We start from the raw sequence: 25,521 nt of genomic DNA on the forward strand, positions 1-25,521 counted from the left end.
CATAATGCAACGTTAACTATTCAGGAAAATCGCAAATGAAATGAAATAAATATATTGGATCACAAGCTTAGCCTTTTGTTAACAACACTGTCATCTCAGATTTTTAAAATATGCTTTTCAACCATAGCTACACAAGCATTTGTGTAAGAGTATTGATAGCTAGCATAGCATTAAGCCTAGCATTCAGCAGGCAACATTTTCACAAAAACCAGAAAAGCATTCAAATAAAATAATTTACCTTTGAAGAACTTCGGATGTTTTCAATGAGGAGACTCTCAGTTAGATAGCAAATGTTCAGTTTTTCCAAAAATATTATTTGTGTAGGAAAAATCGCTCCGTTTTGTTCATCACGTTTGGCTAAGAAAAAAAAATGAAAATTCAGTCATTACAACGCCAAACTTTTTTCCAAATTAACTCCATTATATCGACAGAAACATGGCAAATGTTGTTTAGAATCAATCCTCAAGGTGTTTTTCACATATCTATTCGACGATAAGTCATTCCTGGCAGTTGGGTTTCTCCTCTGAAGAAAATGGAAAAATACACGCAGGTGGAGATTACGCAATAATTGCAATGGAGGACACCAAGCGAGCACCTGGTAAATGTAGTCTCTTATGGTCAATCTTCCAATGATATGCCTACAAATACGTCACAACGCTGCAGACACCTTGGGGAAACGACAGAAAGTGTAAGCTCATTCCTGGCGCATTCACAGCCATATAAGGAGACATTGGAAAACAGCGCCTTCAAAATCTGGGGCATTTCAGGTTTGAAATTTCATCTTGGTTTTGCCTGTAGCATCAGTTCTGTGGCACTCACAGATAATATCTTTGCAGATTTGGAAACGGCAGAGTGTTTTCTTTCCAAAGCTGTCAATTATATGCATAGTCGAGCATATTTTCGTGGCAAAATATTGTGCTTAAAACGGGAACGTTTTTTTATCCAAAAATTAAAAGAGCGCCCCCTATATCAAAGAAGTTAACATAAATCTTCAATTATGTTCCAACCGGAGAATTCCTTTGTCTTTAGAAATGCAATGGAAAGCAGCTAACTCTCACGGGGGCGCGCGTGATCAGCTCATGGCACTCTGCCAGACACCATATGAGTTATGTTATACTCACAGACATCATTCAAACAGTTTTAGAAACTTCAGAGTGTTTTCTATCCAAATCTACTAATTATATGCATATTCTACCTTTTGGGCCTGAGTAGCAGGGAGTTTACTCTGGGCACCTTTTTATCCAAGCTACTCAATACTGCCCCCCAGTCCCAAAGAAGTTAACGTGACCTAAGCTCATCTCGACCCCCCTTCATCACTAATCCATGGCTCTCTCCCCTTATCAATGCCTGCCACATGTGATCGCTTTCCCTGTACTCAGCACATTCCAAGCTTAATTGCACACACCACATACCTTCCTCCTACAGATAACCATTAACTTCTGGTGTAGACCCTCTAAACCTAAGCACTCAATATTTCAATAGGATACCTGATATCAAGTAAACGTTATACATTACCCTCTCTCCCTCCGTGACATGAATAAGTATATTTCATATTCTCAGAATCCAACAAGTAGAACAGATATGACTGTCATGCAGAATAGGGAATCATTTCAGCTCTGGTCATCATATTTCTATCTATTCAGAACGCTGCATCCTTCAGAATAAACCCCAGTTGAGACCCCACTTGTGCAGGTGTGACTTGGATAGATGCATTTGAACAGGGCTTTCTAATGAAAATCGGAACGTCACCCCTGCCCTCTGGTGGTTGTGTTAATTGTGTCAGTCAGAGTTACACACTTTCACTCCCCCTGAAGCCCCTGAGCGCTGCTCCCGCAGAGTGGCTGGCAACAGGAATGGGCCCGTAACCACACAAAGTAGAAGATTGGTCGTAAGTGCTGAGAATAAACATTTTACTCTTATGAGTAAAAATAAAAGCTATGCATGAAGCCTCTTTAATAATAAGAGCCCCCCCTAGTGGACAGATATTTAGGACACCTCATGAGCTGTCCTAACCATTTAAGAGTTACCAGCACGTGTCTTGATAATAGAGAAATGCAGCGAGTCAGTGGTTCCTGCACCACATGTAATTGCTTTGGAGTTGTTAAAAATTATGTTTTGATAATTCTATATGGTAGGCCTTCATTGTAAATAAGAATTACCGACTTGCCTAGTGAAATAAAGGTTAAATTAATACAACATTTTTAAAACGTCAACATTTTAAATACATCAATAATCTAGATGTGTATGGTACCTTTGACAATGATTTCACATGCTATACCTAAATACAAATAGGCTAATAAATCAACATTTTGATTATTTAATTGGTCTACAAGGCCCAGGGGCGGCACTATACATTTTTCACTGGGGGTAGGTAAGGAGTAGCTTGGTCCATGCATACGAGTGCTTGCAATATATGGTACATGCGTGTATGTGCCAGGGCTATTCTAGAGGGGGCTTCAGCACAGTCTTGCCCCTTCCTGGAGCCGCCAAGGCCTCACAGTCACCGACCTGACTCGTTTACATCACACTCTGTTATTTCGGCGAGGATTTTGGGTAGTAAGTGGTCTGAGGTGCTTTGTTTGGACATAGTACTCTTCTGTATATTGTATCTACATTTTCCTGAGACGGACCACCTAGCTAGTAACTGACCACTATATTGGAAGAAGCATCAAATAAAACCCATATTGAATGAGCTCACTTAATTGATGTTGTTGAATTTTAAATAAAATGCCTAACTTGAATCTGAGGATGTAGTCAACAGCTCCAGGTAGAAGTTGCCCCTATAAGCACATATTTAGGATCAGCTCCCTCTCGCCAATTCCAATCCTTAACCATTCTAGCATAAATGCAAAACTTTGCTTAGATCAGTTGCCTTAGGGCAACTTCGTCCTAATCAGAGTAATCATAGGGTGTATTTAGAGAGGTGGAACATTCAGAACATTGCAGATAGAAATGTAATGAATAGAGCTGACATGATCCCTCTATTTCACATGGTAGGCAATCAGATTTGTTTTACACAATGTATTTCTGTCTGAACGTTAGGTAGCATTGCGCCTTCCTGAATAGGTCTCTGGAGAAAGTTATGATTTGACCTTTGACCCTTTGTGTTGGCAGGGACCAGCTGCTGCCCCAGTGGCTCCCCTTGTTGGCCGAGTCCCACCTGACAGCACGTCTCTATGAGGAGTCGGCTTTGGTCCAGGACCACGCAGCCGTCAACTCCCTCTCTCGCATTCTTCATACCCTCCACGAGTTCCCCATCACCCTGGAGACGGCCCTCATTAAGGGGGTTGACCTCTAACCCCACCGCCGCTGAGGACACTGGGATATGGAGTTTTACCCCTATTCACATAATGCACAACGTACACAGGGTAGCAGGACCTCAACAGAGTCGAGCGACTGCTAGGGCTGGCACAATTACCGTATAACCGCTTAACTGACGGTTATGGATGAAGACTATCATGAAAATAAAATCACCTTCATAGCCATTGAAATTATGATCATGTTTTTTTGGGGGGGAGGTGGAATGAACAGCTGACCACTATATTGGATGCTGGGCATTTGTGCGGTTGCGTCGGTTTCTGCTGTAACACGGACTCTACAACGGATGAAACTTTGTTGCTCCTTGGTGAAACAGGCAGGATGTTGTAGCAAACTAGTATTCGGTTGCCTAGGCAACGCCCCCCCCCCCCCCTGCAGCAGCAGTCAGTAGAGAGAAAATGTGCGTCTTTAAAGCGGCAATCTGCGGTTGAAACAATAAAGCCCCCTGCTCTTTGTAAAGCTGAGGGACGGGGCAGGAGAAATGTAACCACTCTCAAATTCATAAACAGAGCTATGGATGCAAAGACTGACCATCCATGATGTCAGAGTTATAGTATTAACCATGTTTTAGGGTAAAGTGTTAGTTTTAGATTTACTTTGTTTACAAACATTGTAGTAAAAACAAGCTTATATTTTAGGTTCTGATGGCGTATAACATTTGTACTAAATGAGGCATTTGTAAGTTATATTCTTCAAGAATCAATGGGTACATATCACTCAGTCACAAGTCCCAAAATGAATGTAGCAACTGCAGATTGCCCCTTAAAAAAAATATATATATATATATATATATACAATTTGTTTTGCTATTCACATGGTTATATAACGATGACCGCGGTCATTTGGCTGACTAATTACCGTCATCCAAAATTACATGACCGTCACAGCCCTAATGACTGCCTCTCACGGTGTCCTCTCTCCTTCCTTTCCGCACCCATCTGCGTAGATTTGGCAGTTGTAAGTAAGCAGTGTGGCACAAAGCTCGTCATTGGATCATCATCTCTTCAATCCCGTCCGATCCAGTGTAGAGGAAGGAAAGGAGACAATGACAGGAAGTTACTTTAAGCCGAAGTCACACGAAGCAATCTGAATGCAATTTTTTAAATGCTTGCAACAAAGTTGCATCTGGGTTGCTCTGTGTGTCAACCCACAAAAATGGCCAGCAACTTAGTTGCATTGCATCGCAAGTGCTAGAGATTGATCCTATTTCACCAACTGACTGTATGCAATGTCCAATCAGTGAGCTACAAGACTTGTCATATCGTTCTGTTCGGGACTCAGATGTCACTTGCAACCAGGGTTGGGTAGGTTTCTTTCGAAATGTAATCCGTTAGTTACTAGTTACCTGTCCAAAATGTAAGGGTAAAATAACCTTTGGATTACCAAAATGTCATAATGTAATCCGATTACTTTCTCGCTGATTAAAGTTACATGTATTTTATTTTTTTATCCGATTACATGTGACTGATTACATGTAACAAATTATTCCCCATGCAACCCTGTTTGCAACTTACGTCTACAACAGAAATTGCGTCCAAATTGCTTTGTGCGACACAGGCTTTAGACTATTGAGACACAACCACCAGGGCTGGTCAGAACTAGACAGCTGAACTCTCATGAAAAGAGGAAGTTATTTGTGGGTGGTGTCTGGGAGGGGAAGGAACCCAGAAACAAGCCACTGCCAAACGGCAGCTTCTGCAGGCCTCTATTGCCACAGCACAGCAGGCTTATTGCCTTGTCCACTAAATCAGTCAATGTCATACATACTGTACATACACACAGAAGAAAACATGTTTTTTCTTTCTTCTCCTCTTATGCTTATCTACACTGTGATCTGTCTGTAGGAGGAGTGAGGCGGAGTGATTCCCTTTTACCCAATCAGCTTTGATGTCTCACATCGTGAAGAACAAGGGAGGAGAAAAGAGTTGCGGTGGTAGTGATGGTCATGAACTTTGACCTGCCCACCAGGCCTACTTTGAATCCTATTGCTGTTATGCTTTCCTTGGGAATATAAACCTGACAAATGCATGCATGGCCATATCAGGGGCGTATTCACTAGGAACCAAACGGGCCGAAACGAGGAGGGACAAACTTGTCCAATGAGAAACACTAATATTTGCTAATGTTTTCAATGGTATGCACTAATGAATACACCCCTGTTTTTCTCTCTCTGTGGTGTATTCTCTCGACACAGTTTTTCTGCTCGCCAATCATGTGTATTTTTATGGTATGGGCATTGTGAATGGATTAATTTAGGATAGTTACTCTGCTCAAAAGCTGGTGTACATGTTTGTCCTCCAAACCTTGGTAACACTTTGTAATATCTTTCATGAAGAAAAACATCAAGTGCTTTATAAACTATAAATGTTATAAAATATTATGCTTATAAAGGCTTACAAATAACACTTAAGTTTATAAATGGTTTATTAATGGCCTGCCGAGTGGCGCAGTGCTAGCTGTGCCACTAGAGATCCTGGTTTGAGTCCAGGCTCTGTCCCAGCCGGCCGTGACCGGGAGACCCATGGGGCGGCGCACAATTGGCCCAGCATTGGCCGGGTTAGGGGAGGGTTTGGCCGGCAGGGATGTTCTTGTCCCATTGCACTCTAGTGACTCCTATGGCGAGCTGGGTGCAATGCACGCTGACACAGTCGCTTTCCAGCTGGCTTCCGAGTTAAGCAGGCATTGTGTCAAGAAGCGGTGCTGTTCAGCTCGGTTATGTTTCGGAGGACGCACGGGTCTCCACCTTCGCCTCTCCCAAGTCTGTACGGGAGTTGCAGCGATGGGATAAGACTGTAACTACCAATTGGATACCACGACATTGGGGAGAAAAAGGGGGTAATTTTTAAAATAAATATGTTTATGAATGCCCATTCATGAAAGTTGATTTAAAGTGTTACCAAAATCTCGTGTAATTTTCTCTTGAAATTGTCTCTGTGCAACAGTTGCCTAGTCCTGTACATTGGAGGTTTTATTTGACCTACTGAAGCCATAAGAGGCACGACTCTTAATGTTCCCTGACTTATTGATCTGTGTTGTTCGATTCACTGTTTGCCTCCGGGGTCATTCTGGTTTTGCTGACAAATATAGATTAGTGAAATATTGAAAATGGTCTTGTGTTAAATGAACATTTTGTTCACACAGCTTCTTTTTTTTTTTTTACTGTGAATGTTTGTTTATTTGAACGTCGCCTAGTAAGAAGTCGTCCTTCAGTCATCCAATGTCACAATATACAATGTTACTTACAGTAGACTTGTGAAAACAATCTGTCAACGAGTAGAAAAGTGTTTTCTGCATTTTCTGATCGTAATATCGTGATGCTTATTTAATTGTAATTGCTAGGTCGAAACACTGAGTACAGAAATAAGCTTCATATTATATTGATATTACATGTGCTTTCTTTGTTGACAAGGTCCCAAGATACTGTCTCGTGCGTTGTCCTGCAAGCACTGTCCTTAGTCAAAGCCACAATGACCAAGTCTCTACTAATATTACCTGAACATAGATATGAGGGTAAGCAATAATGTATTATTGTTCCTTTGAATATTTATGAAACGTGTCGTTAAAGATTAAAGTCTAAGATAAACTGTTTGCTTTGTTTGCCGGGTGATATGATTCTCACGACTCATGTACTGAAAGCAATGAGCCCATCAGCCCGATAGCTGAGTTACAGTAACAGGCCATTAAGAAATGTCTGAGAATGGAATTACATTGTAAAATGAAAGGATTCACATACAGGGCATAAAGCTTCAGTTACAAGGCATTAGAGAGAGAGAGAGAGAGAGAGAGAGAGAGAGAGAGAGAGAGAGAGAGAGAGAGAGAGAGAGAACAATGAATCTAAAACCCTTTTTATAAGCATCTCAGTTGTTGACCAATAGTTTTACTGTAAAGTTCATCTCTAATTAGATATCAGATATACATGATGTAATTACAAAATAACCTCTGCTTCTCAGAGGTGTGACAATGGGGGATCGGGAGATCAACACAGAAAAGGCTGAATTCCTGAAAAGACAAAACCTTTTGCACAGAGTGTAGATAAATGTAAGAGTCACTTCGGGGGCTGCCCTACAACAGCCCAGATGCAAACTGGTGAAAACAGTGTGCAGGTGAGTTGGAATCCCAAAAGGGCTTATATGAAAACCCCACCGCAAAAATACAATATAAGTACAAGAAAGGTATGCTCAATCAGATAAGCAAAGCATACACATTTTTATTTGTGCATGATATACTCGGTAAACACCAAAATATTTGTTCGTGCTGGCGATAGTTAGATGACATGGAGGGGGTTAAATCAAATAAAATGTGTCACATGCTTCGTGAACAACATGTGTAGAGTAACAGTGAAATGCTTACTTCAACAATGCAAAAACTTTTTTTAAAATAATAATAAGGAATAAATACACAATGAGTAAGATAGCTTGGCTATATACAAGGGGTACCAGTACCGAGTCGACGTGCAGGGGTACGAGGTACAGTTGAAGTCGGAAGTTTACATACACCTTAGCCAAATACATTTATACTCAGTTTTTCACAATTCCTGACATTTAATCCAAGTAAAAATTCCCTGTTTTAGGTCAGTTTGGATCACCACTTTATTTTAAGAATGTGAAATGTCAGAATAATAGTAGAGAGAATGATTTATTTCAGCTTTTATTTCTTGCATCACATTCCCAGTGGGTCAGAAGTTTACATACACTCAATTAGTATTTGGCAGCATTGCCTTTAAATGGTTTATCTTGCGTCAAACATTTCGGGTAGCCTTCCACCAGCTTTCAACAATAAGTTGAGTGAACTTTGGCCCATTCCTCCTGACAGAGCTGGTGTAACAGAGTCTGGTTTGTAGGCCTCCTTGCTCGCACACGCGTTTGCAGTTCTGCCCACACATTTTCTATGGGATTGAGGTTAGTGCTTTGTGATGGCCACTCCTTGACTTTGACTTTGTTGTCCTTAAGCCATTTTGCCACAACTTTGGACTTCCTGACTGATGTTTTGCTTTAATATATCCACATAATTTTCCTTCCTCATGGTGCCATCTATTTTGTGAAGTGCACCAGTACCTCTTGCAGTAAAGCATCCCCACAACATGATGCTGCCACCCCCATGCTTCATGGTTGGGATGGTGTTCTTCGGCTGCAATCCTCCTCCTTTTACCTCCAAACATAACGATGGTCATTATGACCAAACAGTTCTATTTTTATTTCATCAGACCGGAGGACATTTCTCCAAAAAGTACGATCTTTGTCCCCGTGTGCAGTTGCAAACATCCACAGGTACACCTCCAATTGACTCAAATTATGTCAATTAGCCTATCAGAAGCCTCTAAAGCCATGACATCGTTTTCTGGAATTCTCCAAGCTGTTTAAAGGCACAGTCAACTTAGTGTATGTAAACTTCTGACCCACTGGAATTGTGATACAGTGAATTATAAGTGAAATAATCTGTCTGTAAACAATTGTTGGAAAAATGACTTGTGTCATGCACAAAGTAGATGTCCTAACTGACTTGCCAAAACTATAGTTTGTTAACAAGACATTTTTGGAATGGTTGAAAAACGATTTTTAATGACTCCAACCTAAGTGTATGTAAACGTCCGACTTCAACTTTAATTAAGGTAGATATGATCATATAGGTAGGCATAAAGTGAATAGGCAACAGGATAGATAAACAGAAGCAGCAGCAGATGTGATGAGTCAAAAGAGATGTGTGCAAGAAGGGTCAATGCAGATACAGTGCATTCCGAAAGTATTCAGACCCCTTGACTTTTTCCACATTTTGTTACGTTACAGCCTTATTCTAAAATGGATTAAATTGATTGTTTTCCCCTCATCAATCTACACACAATAACCCATAATGACAAAGCATATAGTTTGTTAGGAATTTCTGCAAATGTATTTTAAATAATAAACTGAAATATTACATTGATATAAGTGGGCTCCAGAGTGGCACAGAGGTCTAAGGCACTGCATATCAGTGCTAGCAGCATCACTACAGACCCTGGTTTGATTCCAGGCTGTATAACAACCGGCTTTGATTGGAAGTCCCATATGGACCGGTGAACGCTGTCATTGTAAATAAGAATTTGTTCTTACTGACTTTCCTAGTTAAATAAAGGTTTTCAGGGTCTTTACTCAGTACTTTGATGAAGCACCCTTGGCAGTGATTACAGCCTTGAGTATGATGCTACAAGCTTGGCACACCTGTATTTGGGGAGTTTCTCCCATTCTTCTCTGCAGATCCTCTCAAGCTCTGTCAGGTCTCAGCTATTTTCAGGTCTCTCCAGAGATGCTAGATTGGTTTCAAGTCCAGGGTCTGTCTGGGCCACTCAAGGACATTCCGAGACTTGTCCTGAAGCCACTCCTGCGTTGTCTTGGCTGTGTGCTTAGGGTCGTTGTCCAGTTGGAAGGTGAACCTTTGCCCCAGTCTGAGGCCCTGAGCTCTCTGGAGCAGGTTTTCATAAAGGATCTCTCTGTACTTTGCTCCGTTCATCTTTCCGTCAATCCTGACTAGTCTCCCAGTCCCTGACGCTGAAAAACATCCCCACAGCATGATGCTGTCACGGATCCCCCGGTACTGCTGCTCATTCCGTTCACCAGCTCCGGCCTTCTAGGCATCACGGAACTGGATTCATTACCACCAACCCCAAACTGTCTTGTCTCATTACGCACATCTGGTTCCCATTCCCCCTGATTAGTATGTTAAATTTGTACCCTCTGTTCTCCATTGTCCTTGTCGGCTATTGTTACCATGTCCGTTGGTCCTGTGTGTACCTGTGCTGTTGGATCAGCTTCCATGTATTTGTGCACTTGTTTTACGGGCCTCGCCCCGTGTATTATTTAGAGGTTTACACCTCGCTCTTTTGTTTGGGTGGAGAAAATAAAAAACCCTATTACGTATTCCTGCGCCTGTCTCCGATCATTAGACAATGTGACATTTATCTGTGAATTCTGAAAAACTATCCAAGGATTGTTCCATAGGGTGGTGTTTTTAGGGAGTGATATTGGTTATTTTAGAATACGTTTAATATTCTTCCATATTGTTATAGTGTTCATAACTATGAAGTTGTTAATGTTCTTAGCTTTTTCCTTTGAAAAAAGACATGTGAAAAGATTCTGGGGATGAGCATTACATCTTCAATGTGTACCCATTGTTCCACTTTAGTGCATTTAACTATATGTCACGAGTAAAAGCCTTGGGTGGTGAGTTGATACAATTCCAAGTCTGGAAGGTTAAAACCACCCTCAGACTTAGGAAGATGTAAAACTTTCCTTTTTATTCTATGAGTTTTATTTGCCCTTATAAAGTCTGTTATGACAGTGTATACTTTTTTAATGAATATTTTTGGTGGGGTAAACAGTATTACCGAGAATTCATATAAAAACTTTGTGAGCCATGCTATTCTGAAGAGGTTTATTCTACTTGTAAGATTAATGGGAAGATTGTTCCATTTAATTAGATCTGCTTTCATATTGTTGAGTAATGGCATGAAGTTATCTTTATATATTTGTTGTTTGTTGTAACTTATATAGCATCCAAAGTATTTGATATTTTTTGTGGTTCACTTATAGGATTTCTGCAGATCAAGAGTTATTGTTTTTCTTTTTCCTATTGCCAATATTTAGTTTTTTTCCACTTTAATTTTATATCCTGAGATGTTCAGATATTGAGTTTTCAATATTGGTCAGGTATATTAGGAGATCATCTGCAAATGAGTTTAGTTTATACTTATGTTTACCAATACTTATACATATTACGTTTGGTTCCTGAAGTTATGCAAGTGGTTCAATTGCCAGTGAAAACAGCAGGGGGGAGAGAGGACATCCCTGTCCCTTTCTAAAGCAATTTCATCAGATAATATTATTTGTGTGTATTTTTGCTTTAGGACATTTATATATTTAGTTTTTCTAAGGACACAGAAAATAGAGTCAGTGGGAGAACCTATTCAAGTAAGTAAATATATTTTGAAAATTATTTTTCTTAAAGTTTACTTGCTAGCTTGCTACAGTAACCTAGTGTGCAGATTAACTCACATCAATCAAATCAATCAAATGTATTTATAAAGCCCTGATGTCACAAAGTGCTGTACAAAAACCCCAAACAGCAAGCAATGCAAGTGTATAAGCACGGTGGCTAGGAAAAACTCCCTAGAAAGGCCAGAACCTAGGAAGAAACCTAGAGAGGAACCAGGCTATGGGGGGTGGCTAGTCCTCTTCTGGCTGTACCGGGTGGAGATTATAACAGAACATTGCCAAGATGTTCAAATATTCACAGATGACCAGCAGGGTCAAATAATAATAATCACAGTGGTTGTTGAGGGTGCAACAGGTCAGCAACTCAGGAGTAAATTTCAGTTGGCTTTTCATAGCCGATCAGTCAGAGTATCTCTACTGCTCCTGCTGTCTCTAGAGAGTTGAAAAGAGAAGGTCTGGGACAGGTAGCACATCCGGTGAACAGGTCACTGTTCCATAGCCGCAGGCAGAACAGTTGAAACTGGAGCAGCAGCACAGCCAGGTGGACTGGGGACAGCAAGGCGTCATCAGGCCAGGTAGTGCTGAGGCATGGTCTCCGAGAGAAAGAAAGAAAGAATTAGAGAGCCCATACTTAAATTCACACAGGACACTGGATAAGACAGGAGACATACTCCAGATATAACAGACTGACCCTAGCCCCCCGACACATAAACTACTGCAGCATAAACTGGAGGCTGAGACAGGAGGGGTAGAGAGACACTGTGGCCCCATCTGACGATACCCCCGGACAGGGCCAAACAGGCAGGATATAACCCCACCCACTTTGCCAAAGCATAGGCCCCACACCACTAGAGGGATATCTTCAACCACCAACTTACCATCCTGAGACAAGCACACAAAGATCTCCGCCACGGCACAACCCAAGGGGGGGGGCGCCTACCTGGACAGGAAGATCATGTCAGTGACTCAACCCACTCAAGTGATGCACCCCTCCTAGGGACGGCATGGAAGAGCACCAGTAAGCCAGTGACTCAGCCCCTGCAATAGGGTTAGAGGCAGAGAATCCCAGTGGAGAGTGGGGAACCAGCCAGGCAGAGACAGCAAGGGCGGTTCGTTGCTCCAGAGCCTTTCTGTTCACCTTCACACTCCTGGGCTAGACTACACTCAATCATAGGACCTACTGAAGAGATGAGTCTTCAATAAAGACTTAAAGGTAGAGAACGAGTGTGCATCTCTCACATGGGTAGGCAGACCATTCCATAAAAATGGAGCTCTACAAGAGAAAGCCCTGCCTCCAGCTGTTTGCTTAGAAATTCTAGGGACAATAAGGAGGCCTGCGTCTTGTGACCGTAGCGAACATGTAGGTATGTACGGCAGGACCAAATCGGAAAGATAGGTAGGAGCAAGCCCATGTAATGCTTTGTAGGTTAGCAGTAAAACCTAGAAATCAGCCCTTGCCTTAACAGGAAGCCAGTGTATAGAGGCTAGCACTGGAGTTATATGATAACATTTTTGACAGGCGCTGCTAACGTAATTGACATACTGTATAGCTAGCTAAGTGAATTAAATATCACCAGCTAGCTAACTTCATATTAGCTATAGCTAGCTATCCTAATGTGTTTATCATTAGAAATTAAAAACGCAAACTCGAAATGCATTTGTAGCTAGGCAGCTAGCTAGCTAACAGCCATGGAAGAGGGTGAAAGAATTAGAAGCTCCAGCTGTCAGAGAAGGGAGAGAGTAGGCTACTCTGGAAAGAGCAGGTACCTTTGTGGGAGGAATAATGAAAATATTCTCCAATTCAGGTCCCTAGCGAGAAAAAAACTGAGGACAGAGATATAGCAACATAACATTCAGTGCTGTCTAATTAAAGTACAATGAAGCCTGTTTCATTGTGATTTTTTCTGTGAAACCCTGTCTGCAGATGAAGAGGTCCCAATGACTGTCTCAAGAGAATAAGGGTACATCCTTGTTTACCATGGTTTATATGTGTATTTATGTTAGCAAATGTTGTGAACAAAAATAGGGTTTAAAAGTCACAAACAATGTATAAACCTTTTAAAACTGGAGCAGGCCAACCGCGCTGGGTGTACAGGCTTCTGTTCCAGCCCAGCACTAACACACCTTATCACACATAATTAGTTGATAATCAACTGTGCTATTGCCGGGCTGGATCAGGGTAGCAAGGTTGGCCACCTCTGGAATTTACTTTTTTTTTATTACCTGAAATTATACTTGAGGAATAATAGCCTACGTGTTTTTTTAATGTTTATTTTTTATTTTTAATTAACCCATCCACCTCTTTGGAGGACAAAACAATAGCTATTTTGTTTCTACAGCTTTTTTGTTACATATACAGTACCAGTCAAAGGTTTTGACACACCTACTCATTGAAGGTTTTTTCTTTATTTTTACTATTTTCTAGATTGTATAATAATAGAGAAGACATCAAAACTATGAAATAACACATATGGAATCATTTAGTAACCAAAAAAGTGTTAGATAAATCAAAACATATGTTATATTTGAGATTCTTCAAAGTAGCCACCCTTTGCCTTGATGACAGCTTTACACACTTGGCATTCTCTCAACCAGCTTCACCTGGAATACTTTTCTAACAGTCTTGAAGGAGTTCCCACAAATGCTAAACACTTGTTGGCTGCTTTTCCTTCACTCTGCGGTCCAACTCATCCCAAAACCATCTCATTTGGGTTGAGGTCAGGTGATTGTGGAGGCCAGGTTATGTGATGCAGCACTCCATCACTAGCACTCCATCCCTCTCCTTCTTATAGCCCTTACACAAATAACCCTTACACTGCCTGGAGGTGTGTTGGGTCATTGTCTTGTTGAAAAACAAATGATAGTCCCGCTGAGTGCAAACCAGTTGGGATGGCATATTGTTGCAGAATGCTGTGGTAGCCATTATGGTTAAGGGTGCCTTGAATTGTAAATAAATCACTGACACGGTCACCAGCCAAGCACCCTCACACCTCATCCTCCATGCTTCACAAAGATCATCCGTTCACCTACTCTGCGTCTCACAAAGACACGGCGGTTGGAACCAAAAATCTCAAATTTGGACTCATCAGACCAAAGGATATAAAAAAAATTATACTGGGGAATGAGTTCAGTGAGTTCAAGACAACTGGGAACTTGTTAAAAAAAAACTCAGACTGGGAAAATATATTTTGAATGGTCATCCAACTCGGAATTCCAAGTCAGGAACTCTGGCCTCTTTCTAGAGCTTCAACCTGAATCATGTTGTCAGTGATCCTCATGATTCAACCTGGTTTCCCCCCCCCCCCCCAGAGTTCCCAGTTATCTTGAAAGCTCCATAAATCCAGAGACTGCCCGATTTTGATGACAAATTTTCATGACAAAATCTGCTCACGAAAGCCCTCCTCACCACTGTCCTGTTCAAGTGAGCACAGTACAAGGTATCATGACACAAGGCTAGACTCAGATGCAGACACAGGAGGCAGATGGTTGGAGTCTTACAATATTTATTAATCCAATAGGGGAAGGCAAGAGAATGGTCGTGGACAGGCAAAAGGGTCAAAACCAGTCCAAAAGGTACAGGCAGGCAGAATCAAGGTGAGGCCAGGCAGGATGATTAGGCAGGCGGGAAAGAGGTTCAGAGTTGGGCAGGCATCAAAACCAGGAGGACAATCCAAAGAGAATAGAAAAGGGAGTATGGGGAAAAACATGCAGGTTTACTCAACTAACATACGAGACAAACTGGCACAGAGAGACAGGAAACACAGGGATAAATACACTGGGGAAAACAAGCGACACCTGGAAGGGGTGGAGACAATAACGAGGACAGGTGAAACTGATCAGGGTGTGACACAAGGTGAGTCCAAAAATGCTAGACTTTGATGACAAAATTTGCCCACCAGGACTGCTGCGGCACATTCCTGTTCAAGTGAGCACAGCACAACAAGGTGAGTCCAAAAATGTATTGTATGCTGCTGCATAAATTATGTAATATGCCAGGGAGATATGTATACTGTAGCTAAGAAAGAAATACTAATGTTGTGTAGTAAGGTGTTAGTAGCCCCTGTTCCTCACCATAATAATTTGGTCCCATTTCCCCTCATAACTTAGCCTACTGTTCTGACTTGGTGGTGCACATGTAGCCTATAGCCTGTTTTAGAGAAATGTCATCATCAAATATTATAAGAGCTTTCATTGTCTGCTTATATGCGCCCAATTATTTATCATATCATTCTGACTTGGTGTACAGGGAGAATACTGTAAGAACGGCCCATGTTCTGAATTCTGTCACTGTACATTTCAAAAATGCCGAAAAAATATTTATATTGACTACGTCCGTCGTAGCCCGCTCATTAATGTCTTCATCGAAATTAAGGATTTCCTCTCATCCACTCTTCGTCCCCTTATGACACAGTTTGTCCATCTCAATTATCAGTAGAAACCAAATTTGTTTAAGCAAGTCAGCCATATCAGCGATGTTCTTTTAAAAGGCAGTAAATTAGGCTGAATGAACTGTTTAACTGCCAGACAAGGCTCTATTGATAGCCAGGAGTAGCAGTGGTAAGGTGTTGGGACTGCTGTTTGGACTCTGCTGTTGGGACAGCTTTATGTAGGCTCTAACACTTTGTGGGTACCGTTTGTCACCGTTATAGTACAATTAATGTATTGTTTAGTGTTGTGTTGTGGCTTTTCTGGCATGCATCAAAAAAATGTACAGTTGAAGTTGGAAGTTTACATACACCTTAGCCAACTCCATTTATACTCAGTTTTTCACAAATCCTGACCTTATCTGATATTGGCAGAAAGCTTAAATTCTTGTTAATCTATCTGCACTGTCTAATTTACAGTAGCTATTACAGTGAAAGAATACCATGCTATTGTTTGAGGAGAGTCCACAGTTATGAACTTGAAAAGTTATTAATAAACCAATTAGGCACATTTGGGCAGTCTTGATACATTTTGAACAGAAATGCAATGGTTCATTGTATCCGTCTAAAACTTTGTACATACACTGCTGCCATCTAGTGGCCAAAATCTAAATTGCGCCTGGGCTGAAATAATGTATTATGTATGGCCGTTCTCTTGCATTTACAAGATGATGGTACAAAAAAATACAAAAAAACTAGTTTTTTTATTTGTATTATCTTTTACCAGATCTAATGTGTTATATTCTCCTACATTCATTTCGCATTTCCACAAACTTCAAAGTGTTTCCATTCTAATGGTATCAATAATATGCATATCCTTGCTTCAGGTCCTGAGCTACAGGCAGTCAGAGTTGGGTATGTCATTTAGGTGAACATTTTTTGAAAGGGGGGGATCCTTAAGCGGTTTTTAAATAGCTGGAGTCAAAAAAAGTTGTGTATTTTTTTTTAATTACTGCACTTTTGGAGCTAGGAACACAACGTTTCGCTACACCCTCATACCAATACAATTTGATTTGATAAAAAGTCAGATGTCAGTGAGTGGTTCTCACTTTTAAATAAATGTATGTTGGAGTTACCCAGCTACACGAGTCCTTGTCCACTAAACGAGACCTAAGTCCAGTTACTAATGTTTTGTTATAACGGCCATTACTCAAGCGAATACATTTTAACAAGCCATCTGGCGTTCCATAGTAAAAGACTGTCTCCGCCTCTTTGCTTACATTCTTCAACGTGCCATAGCAACGAAAGACGAGCCCCCTGTTCCCGCGCAATGCTCCCATCCTCATAACGCCAGCAAAGTGCAAACGCGATGAAACGTCAGCCGTTTATGCAAATCAGGTTGATTGAAGAAAGTCAGAAAATGGAGGCGTGGATGGGCGCACGCGCACTGAGTCCACAACTACCAAGTCCCATACACAGCGAGCTAGACATCAACAAGAGAGAACGGTATCTCGATGCTGTGGAATTGTGAGAGTAGTTCGGCAACATTGTAACGACGCGTGTTCAAGGTTATTCATTTGTATCAGCTACGTTCGACTTGCATTTAAGGTAAGAATTGTGTTGGCTAATGTTCAGGTCTAGGCTTCTCAAAATGTGCAACATTTTTGTGTCAGTTTGCTTGGCTATTGTAGGCTTCGAAACAAGCAAGCTCCGAGTTGTTTTGGCCACTTGAGAAGGCGAACAATTAACATCGATTTTCACAGTTCGAAAAACAGAATTAATTGGCTTATAAGCCTAGCCTATTTATTCGTTTTTAACTTTTTTTTATATACCGGATTTAATAGGCTAGTTTAAATGGGAATGAAACGATTGCAGTAATATGCCTGTTTGTTGACTTCTGGAGGTGAACTAAATAAACCCAGTCTGCAACATATAAAAAATGGGTGAACAGCAGATTTAGGCCTAGGCATTTTATCCCCATTATTTCGAGTTATATAGTGCGTTGTATGGTGTCTTCCCGATTAATTCGTTTTTAGTTGTGATTCTTAATAGGTGGATTCCTAGCCTCCGAGCACTTCGTTTGCAATGTTGAAATGTGCATGTTCCGCAATTTATTCGACTGCTTACCGACGTAAGTAATACCCAAGTTCGAGACCCCATCATGCCTGCCATTCCTACCCGAGATGGTGCGCTTTGAACACGCGGGCGATTGCTCTGTGTCAACACGGATGCATCTATCACAAAACAAGTAGTAGCCTAACCAAATGATAGCGACGAACTAAAAATGATAGCAAGATTAAACCACAATTTAAAATAATTGATGTAGACCTACGTTGTCACTGTTAAAAACCGAAGCTTTGAACTTCGTGCGCATTTGGTGTTTGGAGTTGCACTGGCCAGTGACGCGACGTCACCTGAATAACAATGTGTAGCCTAAAGATCACATTACACGACTATTCCAAAGCTAAAAATGTCTCGTTTTAGAGAGGACTGTGTTGTTTTTATGTAAAAAGTTTGATAATGCGGTTGTGTCAATGACATAATCGAGTTTATGGACTCAGACGGTGGGTTGAAAGGTTCAGTTAAAATGGGTGCGCATGAGGCTGCTCTTGTGGCATGCTTCCTCGTGTAAGTGGGCGGGGAACGTATCGATTTACAGTAGTCTGTCTTCGGTGCTAAGGTTATTTTTCATCACGACCGTCTCGTTTCGTTTTTAAACATAGGCCGTTTTTAATGAAACGATGTTAGTCGGTTTTACAACTTTAAAATTCTAAATATCACAAGCTCCATTCCTCCCTCAAACACCCCCTTTCCCCCTCCTCCACACACACCCCCTGGCCTCCTCCTCCACACACACACCCCCGGGCCTCCTCCTCCACATACACACACCCTGTCCCCCTCCTCCACATACACACACCCTGTCCCCCTCCTCCACATACACACACCCTGTCCCCCTCCTCCACATACACACACCCTGTCCCCCTCCTCCACATACACACACCCTGTCCCCCTCCTCCACATACACACCCCCTGTCCCCCTCCTCCACATACACACCCCCTCTCCGCCTTTGAAGTCTGTTGCCATGTAGAGTTACGTCACGTACTGTATTATCCTGCTACTGTCTGGTTGTGCCACTGCACTGTCAAGAGACCCGAAGGACTGCCACTTATATGGCAAAACAAGTAGACTGTAGGGGGCGCGGCTCACGGTTTTGCCGCATGATTATTTTGAAGGATTCCAAGCATCGTGATAGGTTTTGCATGGCAACGTAATATATACTTCTCCTTTAAATGCAAATGAGAAATAACCCGTTCTTCCAAATTTTCTTCACATTTCTTGCACCACGAGGTATTCACACAAGCAGCAGGTCAGATAAACTTAGCTTATGCCTTGGTTATTTAATTTACTGCGTCGGTGCGTCTATGTCTTCTAGCATCAAACTAGAGTTTACAATTTTGTCTTAACTAAGGATATTTGGCCATAACGCTGCGGCAACTATGCAATGCAAATCTCCGAAGACGATATGAGCGCGGCAGCAGGGTGACATTATCTGTATGACAGGCATACAGACAGCTGACCTATATTCGCTCCTTTTGGGTCAGGGCATGGCAAGATGCTCACTTTCATCTGCTGCGCGTTATTTTTTTAATTTCAAATGTATTTAACGCGCGAGACTTCTGAAAATTATTGAATGTCTATCAACCATTATTACAATAGTTAGCCTATATGGAGGGGAAAAAATATTGAAGTTGTAACCTGTTGTTCCGCTGGTTGGTACAAATTTGCAAATAACTTTTGAACAAAATTGACCATAAAATTGACCATCTTATTATAGGCCATTTTCTTTCATAATGATTTGTACCATTTTTATTTTATTAAACTGCAAATGCCTTTGCTGTTTTGTGTTTTTGAAAACAGATGTTTGGCTTTCACAAGCCAAAGATGTACCGGAGTTTAGACGGCTGTTGCATCTGCCGCGCCAAGTCCTCCAGCTCACGCTTCACCGACAGCAAGCGGTACGAGAATGACTTCACGAGCTGTTTCGGGTAAGCAAAGATTTCTGACAGTTGCCGCGCCCTTATAGCAGATTTCAACATCTATGCATTCTTGCAAAAGTAGAATGACTGCAGGCGTTGTAAAACATAAAATAAAATAACTAAAGCAGTCAACAAAAAAAATACAAAAAAATAAGCAGTCAATAAAATATCACACATCACACATTGAGTTCTGTTTCCATAGCACTCAGTGCATAATTATGCATGGGGCCTGTGCAGGAAATCGGTGGACTGCTGCCTCCCAAACACACTCTGAAAATTAACAAAATATTATTATCCCCAATGAGTGGACAGCTACATGTGAAATACTGTAAAATGGTCAGAAATGGTGTTCCTCCTGGTAAAGCTAAATGTAATGTCATTATGAACATCCGTAATATTTCCATTGTTCACATGGTCCTGCTTAACCCATATTTTACATGTTTTCCCCACATGTAGATTATGTGAAACTCGGTCTGGAGAAATCTGCAATGCCTGTGTACTCCTGGTGAAACGATGTAAGAAACTCCCAGTGGGGTCTAAGAAAAACTGGAATCACGTAAGCTCCACATTTTTTGTCCATATCTGCTCCTCACAACTCACCTGCCTGTTGGAAATGGTTAAGAAGGGGGAAATAAGTGATGGGAGTGCCTCTCTTCACTTCTCCTCTCTTAAATGTTCTTTTCTTCTATCCTATCCTAGGTGGTTGATGCCCGAGGAGGCCCCAGCCTAAAGATTTCCTCCAGGCCAAAGAAACGGAAGTCCCTCTCCAAGAGAGCCATGCCAATCCAGATCAGCCGACTGCAGAAAGAGCTAAAGAGGAACAGTAAGTCCTGTTCACAGTGCCCCATAAACATATTAAGGTTTGACCACTTTTAGGTCCGTTTTGCTAATTCAGTAATAGATCAATGCAACCGTAACACCCAATCTCAGTGCTTTTCAGAGGTTGAGGCACTGAGTCAGACAATATTTATTTTCATTTCACAAGTATCTTCATAACGTAGCCTAAATATCCACATAATCCGGAAGGTTGAGATTCAAACATTTTGCGACATTTTACCAATCTGAACATACTCCTTCTTCAGTCTACCCAATGATGTACACTACAGCATAGCCTTCTTCTATGGTTCTACCCCTCCCTCCTCCAGACTCTGATGCCCACAGCACCACGTCCAGTGCCTCCCCGGCCCAGTCTCCCAGCTACAGCCACCCTTCAGATGAGGGCTCCGACACAGAGCTCTCCCCAGGCTCCAGCCGCTCTCCTGTCTTCTCCTTCCTGGACCTCACCTACTGGAAGAGGTAAGGCTGCAGTCCCCTCCAGTCAAAACACTGTGTCTGTAATATCCAGCCTGGAAGTGTCCTTGTTCATCTTCACCAGATGCTTTGGTACTCAGATAAGAGAGAAATAGGGAAAAAAAGGAAACATGAACAATCTAAGACTTAATTTATTTTATATGCACATATGCATTCGTCGCTGTAACAATAATTGACCATATCTTGTATGGCAGTATGGCTGCATAAACTGTATCAGTATTACATGAATAATCTCATGTTCCTTTGCTTCTCCTCCAGGCAGAAGGTGTGTTGTGGGATCATCTACAAGGGCCGCTTTGGGGAGGTGCTCATCGACCCTCACCTCTTCAAGCCCTGCTGTCGCAAGAAACGGCAACAGCAGCGGCAGGATGAGGAGGTTGTGGAAGAGGTAGAAGTGGCGGAAGAGGTGGTGGTGAGGAAGGAAGACGAGGTGGTGAGGTCAAACAGCCAGGGGAGCTCAGAGAGTCCTCAGCTACAGGTCATCATGACAACATCTCAGGCCAAAGTGGAGGTTGAGGAGGAAGACTGGCGATATTGCACCACAGTGTGAGCATCTTTGAGGAAGCCTACGGAATGCTTCTGGTTTACAAGCTCTTACAAGAAGAAGTTACCGCTGATTGCCTTTAGTCAGCGAGTAGCTGAATCCTGTTGTTTTGATTGTTTGTTAACTTATAGACTGACTGAGGCATATGGACTAATTTTTCCCCAATTCATCTGGTCTTGTTGTACTTAGTATTGTCCTGGGTTCGTCTTCATTAGGCTTGGGAATGCAACTGAAAATGTTTGAAAAAGTTCTGCAACGGAAAATGAGCATTTATTATTGGGCAAGTCCATGTAGTCCACTCCGTGTTGCAAATCCATTTTCTTCCGTTTGGTGCCTTATGAACACAACCCAGATGTTCGGACACCTCTCTTGGTGTTTTTCTCCTTGACATAAAATGCTGTAGTTTTGACTGATCGGCAGAATACCTTAATTAACAGGTAACAGCCGTACAGTAGCACTTGTATTATCGTGAAACAAATTCACATTCACACTATTTATCTATTCTGTATATATGGGCCTGTATGTATTTCTATATGGGCCACGGTCGAGAGCCTGTTCACAGCACCAACAGCCAATACACCAGCCTTAATTTTGTGAGGGAAGACAGTGCTAGTGTTTTGTCAGTGTTGGTACTTAGGGATGATATTAAGGGAAAATGTTCAAATTGAAACTTCATATTCATCATCTACAGCACCACACCAACATCGGTGTGTAAACTGTGTTTTTTGTGTTGTGTAATCAAAAAGATGCACACCAGAAAATATATTATTCTAGATGATGTCATCTGGTGTGCATCATGTCATTTTAACCAATTATGAGTTAGTAATTTTGACCAGGTGATGCTCCTGCTCAGACGTTGCATGCATCAACCAATGGTTGCGTGCCATTATAGCAACTGTGACATGGACTGGCAGATTGCTATAACATAGGTGGTCCTGTGTGGCTCAATTGGTAGAGCAAGTTGTTTACAATACCAAATATCATGGGTTCCATTCCCACTGAGGCCACCCGCATATAAAAGTGTCTGCTAAATGGCATATGTTTATTATTATTATTATTATTATTATTATGTGGTTAGCTGATACGTAAAATACCTATCCAGGTGTTGTAAGATTTGTCTGGTGTCAACAATGCTGAGGAACGCTACCAATTTCTAAAGTGTTTCCCGAATGATGTCCTCATCTTTTGTTACTACAAAATATAGAAATGGGCTGTTTTTATATATAGTATGTTGATGTTTGGGTGGTGGAGATGATGAATATGAAGTTGAAAATGGTGAAATGTCTCCTTTTTTTAAGGCAATAGTTAGTGCTAGATAGGTAGTTTGCGTTTTCTCCAGCTTATTATGTTAACGTTTGCAACGGAGGCCTAAGGTTTTGAAAATGAAGTAAAGCAACACTAGTGTGCTTTGCATAAATGCCGAAGAAATAACCCCTCTCATCCAGAAGATCTGTAGATCAGATGCATGAGTCAAATATGCTATTTCATGGCCTTAAAAGCATATTACTTTTATTTAAAATCTTGCTCTTATTTTCCAGACCCAATGCCCCAAAGTATTTTTTATTTAAATATTACATATAAAAAATGTCTTCACCATATTATAAATCAGCAAATGCAATAGTAACCTGTTCAGATCGTGAAATATTCCTCCTGGAGGCCTGGCTGGATACCTTTTTGGTTATTACTGTCAATAATGGGACGTGATTGTCATTACCACACACACAGTGGATTTACTGCAACAACTTAGACCTACAATGCAATGAAATAACCCACATGAGCACAACTCTCTCTATCTGTCCCCCCCTGTTGTCAAAAACGTTGTTTTTTTTATTCTGGGGAATTGTTCTTTTCTATTTGTCTTTTGTCTGCAGGACTTCCGTATAATTTAAACTTCATGATACATATGTCAATTCTATTGATCGTTATTTAGGCATTTTATACTTTTGAGGACTTACTATCATGTTCAAACTTTGAATTCATCATTCCTTGGTTAGTTAAGCAACTGCTATATACTAGCCTACATTATCAAACCAAAACCAAAGCACACTTAAATTCATTCCATTTCAAATGCAAAACAGGTTATTTAGTCATTTATTTGTAACTTGAGTGGTATAAAAAGGACACTAAAATCAGTTTTTAATTATCCATATTATAGGGAAGATTGTATGTATATGGACATATTTCAATGGGGGGTTGAGGGCTTTCTAATTAAATGTTTATTTATTTCATATTGACTCGGTACTGGTACTTCCTGTATACTGTTATAGCTGTGTTATTTTCTACTCCATATATACAGCCATGTTTATTTTATTTGTTATTCACTGTATTTATTCCTCCACTATTTATTTTTTTCTTATTTTATCTCTGCATTGTTGGAAAAGGACCCATAAATAAGCATTTCACTGTTCGTTTGTCTGCGAAGTATGTGACTAATAAACTTTGATTTGTATTTGTGCATTTTCCCCATGTGACTATTCTGATGCTGGTTTCTCACTATGTAATAACTTAGATTTCACATTTAAAGTTCTGTGATATGGTTAGCATTTAATGTAGTTCTTAAGCAATCAGTCTAGTCTGAAATTCACAATGAACAGTATTTGTGAATTATTGGGAACAATCTTATCAACATTAATGTGTAGTAATTTATTATGTAATATACTGTACAATAATTTGTTTGGACCTGTATCTTTGTATCAGGTATCCAGCCTGTTGAACTATGAATTTCAATGATTTGAGGTAGCCTATATTCCAATTTTACTTTCCTCTCATCTTTGCCCTGTAATGTTGCATATGTCGAGTCGAATCTTTGCTTTAGTGCTTCATGCATGTATTGTAGCTATGCAATTGCATTTATTTACCAAGTTAGATCTAGACAAAGCAATGTTTTGTGTTTTATACATGATGTACTTTTTTTGTACTAGTCTTTCAATAAAAATAATTTGTGATTTTTGAGTCAGAATTTTCTGTTTTGCTAAAAACCTTGGACTTTTATCCTGTTTTGGGGTAGTTTATAACCACTCCCAAGCTCATCACAATGCACTTTCACCATCCTGTGAAGTTCATAACTTATTTCATCAGTAGCCTAATAAACTTCAAACTTGCTTTCCCGAGTTGTAGCAATATATACAGTTGAAGTCGGAAGTTTACATACACTTAGGTTGGAGTCATTAAAACTCATTTTTCAACCACTCCCCAAATTTCTTGTTAACTATAGTTTTGGCAAGTCGGTTAGGACATCTACTGTGTGCATGACACAAGTCATTTTTCCAAAAATTGTTTACAGCTTATTTCACTTATAATTCATTGTATCACAATTCCAGTGGGCTTCTGGTGGATGTATTTCAAGGCCTACCTTCAAACTCAGTGCCTCTTTGCTTGACATCATTTGAAAATCTAAAGAAATCAGCCAAAACATCAGAAAAAAATGTGTAGACCACAAGTCTGGTTCATCCTTAGGAACAATTTCCAAACACCTGAAGGGACCCTGGTCATCTGTACAAGCAATAGTATGCAAGTATAAATACCATGGGACTACGCAGCCGTCATACCGCGTTCTGTCTCCTAGAGGTGAATGTACTTTGATGCGAATAGTGCAAATCAATCCCAGAACAACAGCAAAGGACCTTGTGAAGATGCTGGAGGACACAGGTACAGAAATATCTATATCCACAGTAAAACGAGTACAATATCGACATAACCCGGAAGGCCGCCCAGCAAGGAAGAAGCCACTGCTCCAAAACCGTCATAAAAAAGCCAGACTACGTTTTGCAGTTGCACATGGGGACAAAGATCATACTTTTTGGAGAAATGTCCTCTGGTCTGATGAAACAAAAATAGAACTGTTTGGCCATAATGACCATTGTTATGTTTGGAGGAAAAAGGAGGAGGCTTGCAAGCTGAAGAACACCATCCCAACCGTGAAGCACGGTGGTGGCAGCATCATGTTGTGGGGGTGCTTTGCTGCAGGAGGGACTGGTGCACT

The 25,521-nt window shown here is 41.0% G+C and overlaps 2 protein-coding genes across 3 annotated transcripts in view; both read left to right on the forward strand.

Moving 5' to 3' along the window:
* Positions 1-6,906, forward strand: part of LOC139369307 (DENN domain-containing protein 5B-like) — a 58,054-nt gene extending 51,148 nt beyond the window's left edge. For both annotated transcript variants that reach the window (XM_071108635.1, XM_071108636.1), the window contains exon 21: positions 3,115-6,906. In XM_071108635.1, coding sequence (XP_070964736.1) covers positions 3,115-3,298 — 184 coding nt within the window. In that variant the 3' untranslated portion in view covers positions 3,299-6,906. The remainder of the gene's footprint in view (positions 1-3,114) is intronic.
* A 10,100-nt stretch (positions 6,907-17,006) lies between these two features.
* On the forward strand, positions 17,007-24,484 carry LOC139369333 (SIN3-HDAC complex-associated factor-like). The gene is made up of 6 exons (XM_071108637.1): positions 17,007-17,254; positions 19,566-19,693; positions 20,141-20,240; positions 20,384-20,507; positions 20,830-20,980; positions 21,254-24,484. The coding sequence occupies exons 2-6, from the start codon at positions 19,566-19,568 to the stop codon at positions 21,543-21,545; spliced, it is 795 nt and encodes a 264-aa protein (XP_070964738.1). The 5' UTR covers positions 17,007-17,254; the 3' UTR covers positions 21,546-24,484.
* Positions 24,485-25,521: the final 1,037 nt, after the last annotated feature.

The sequence above is a fragment of the Oncorhynchus clarkii genome, chromosome 2 (genome assembly GCF_045791955.1).
Source record: "Oncorhynchus clarkii lewisi isolate Uvic-CL-2024 chromosome 2, UVic_Ocla_1.0, whole genome shotgun sequence".
NCBI classification, from domain to species: domain Eukaryota; kingdom Metazoa; phylum Chordata; class Actinopteri; order Salmoniformes; family Salmonidae; genus Oncorhynchus; species Oncorhynchus clarkii.

Coding starts and splice junctions, on each gene's coding strand:
- LOC139369333 (XM_071108637.1), top strand. CDS start 19,566: ATGTTTGGCTTTCACAAGCCAAAGATGTACCGGAGTTTAGACGGCTGT. Junction 20,241..20,383: donor CTAAGAAAAACTGGAATCAC/GTAAGCTCCACA, acceptor ATCCTATCCTAG/GTGGTTGATGCCCGAGGAGG. Junction 20,981..21,253: donor GACCTCACCTACTGGAAGAG/GTAAGGCTGCAG, acceptor CTTCTCCTCCAG/GCAGAAGGTGTGTTGTGGGA.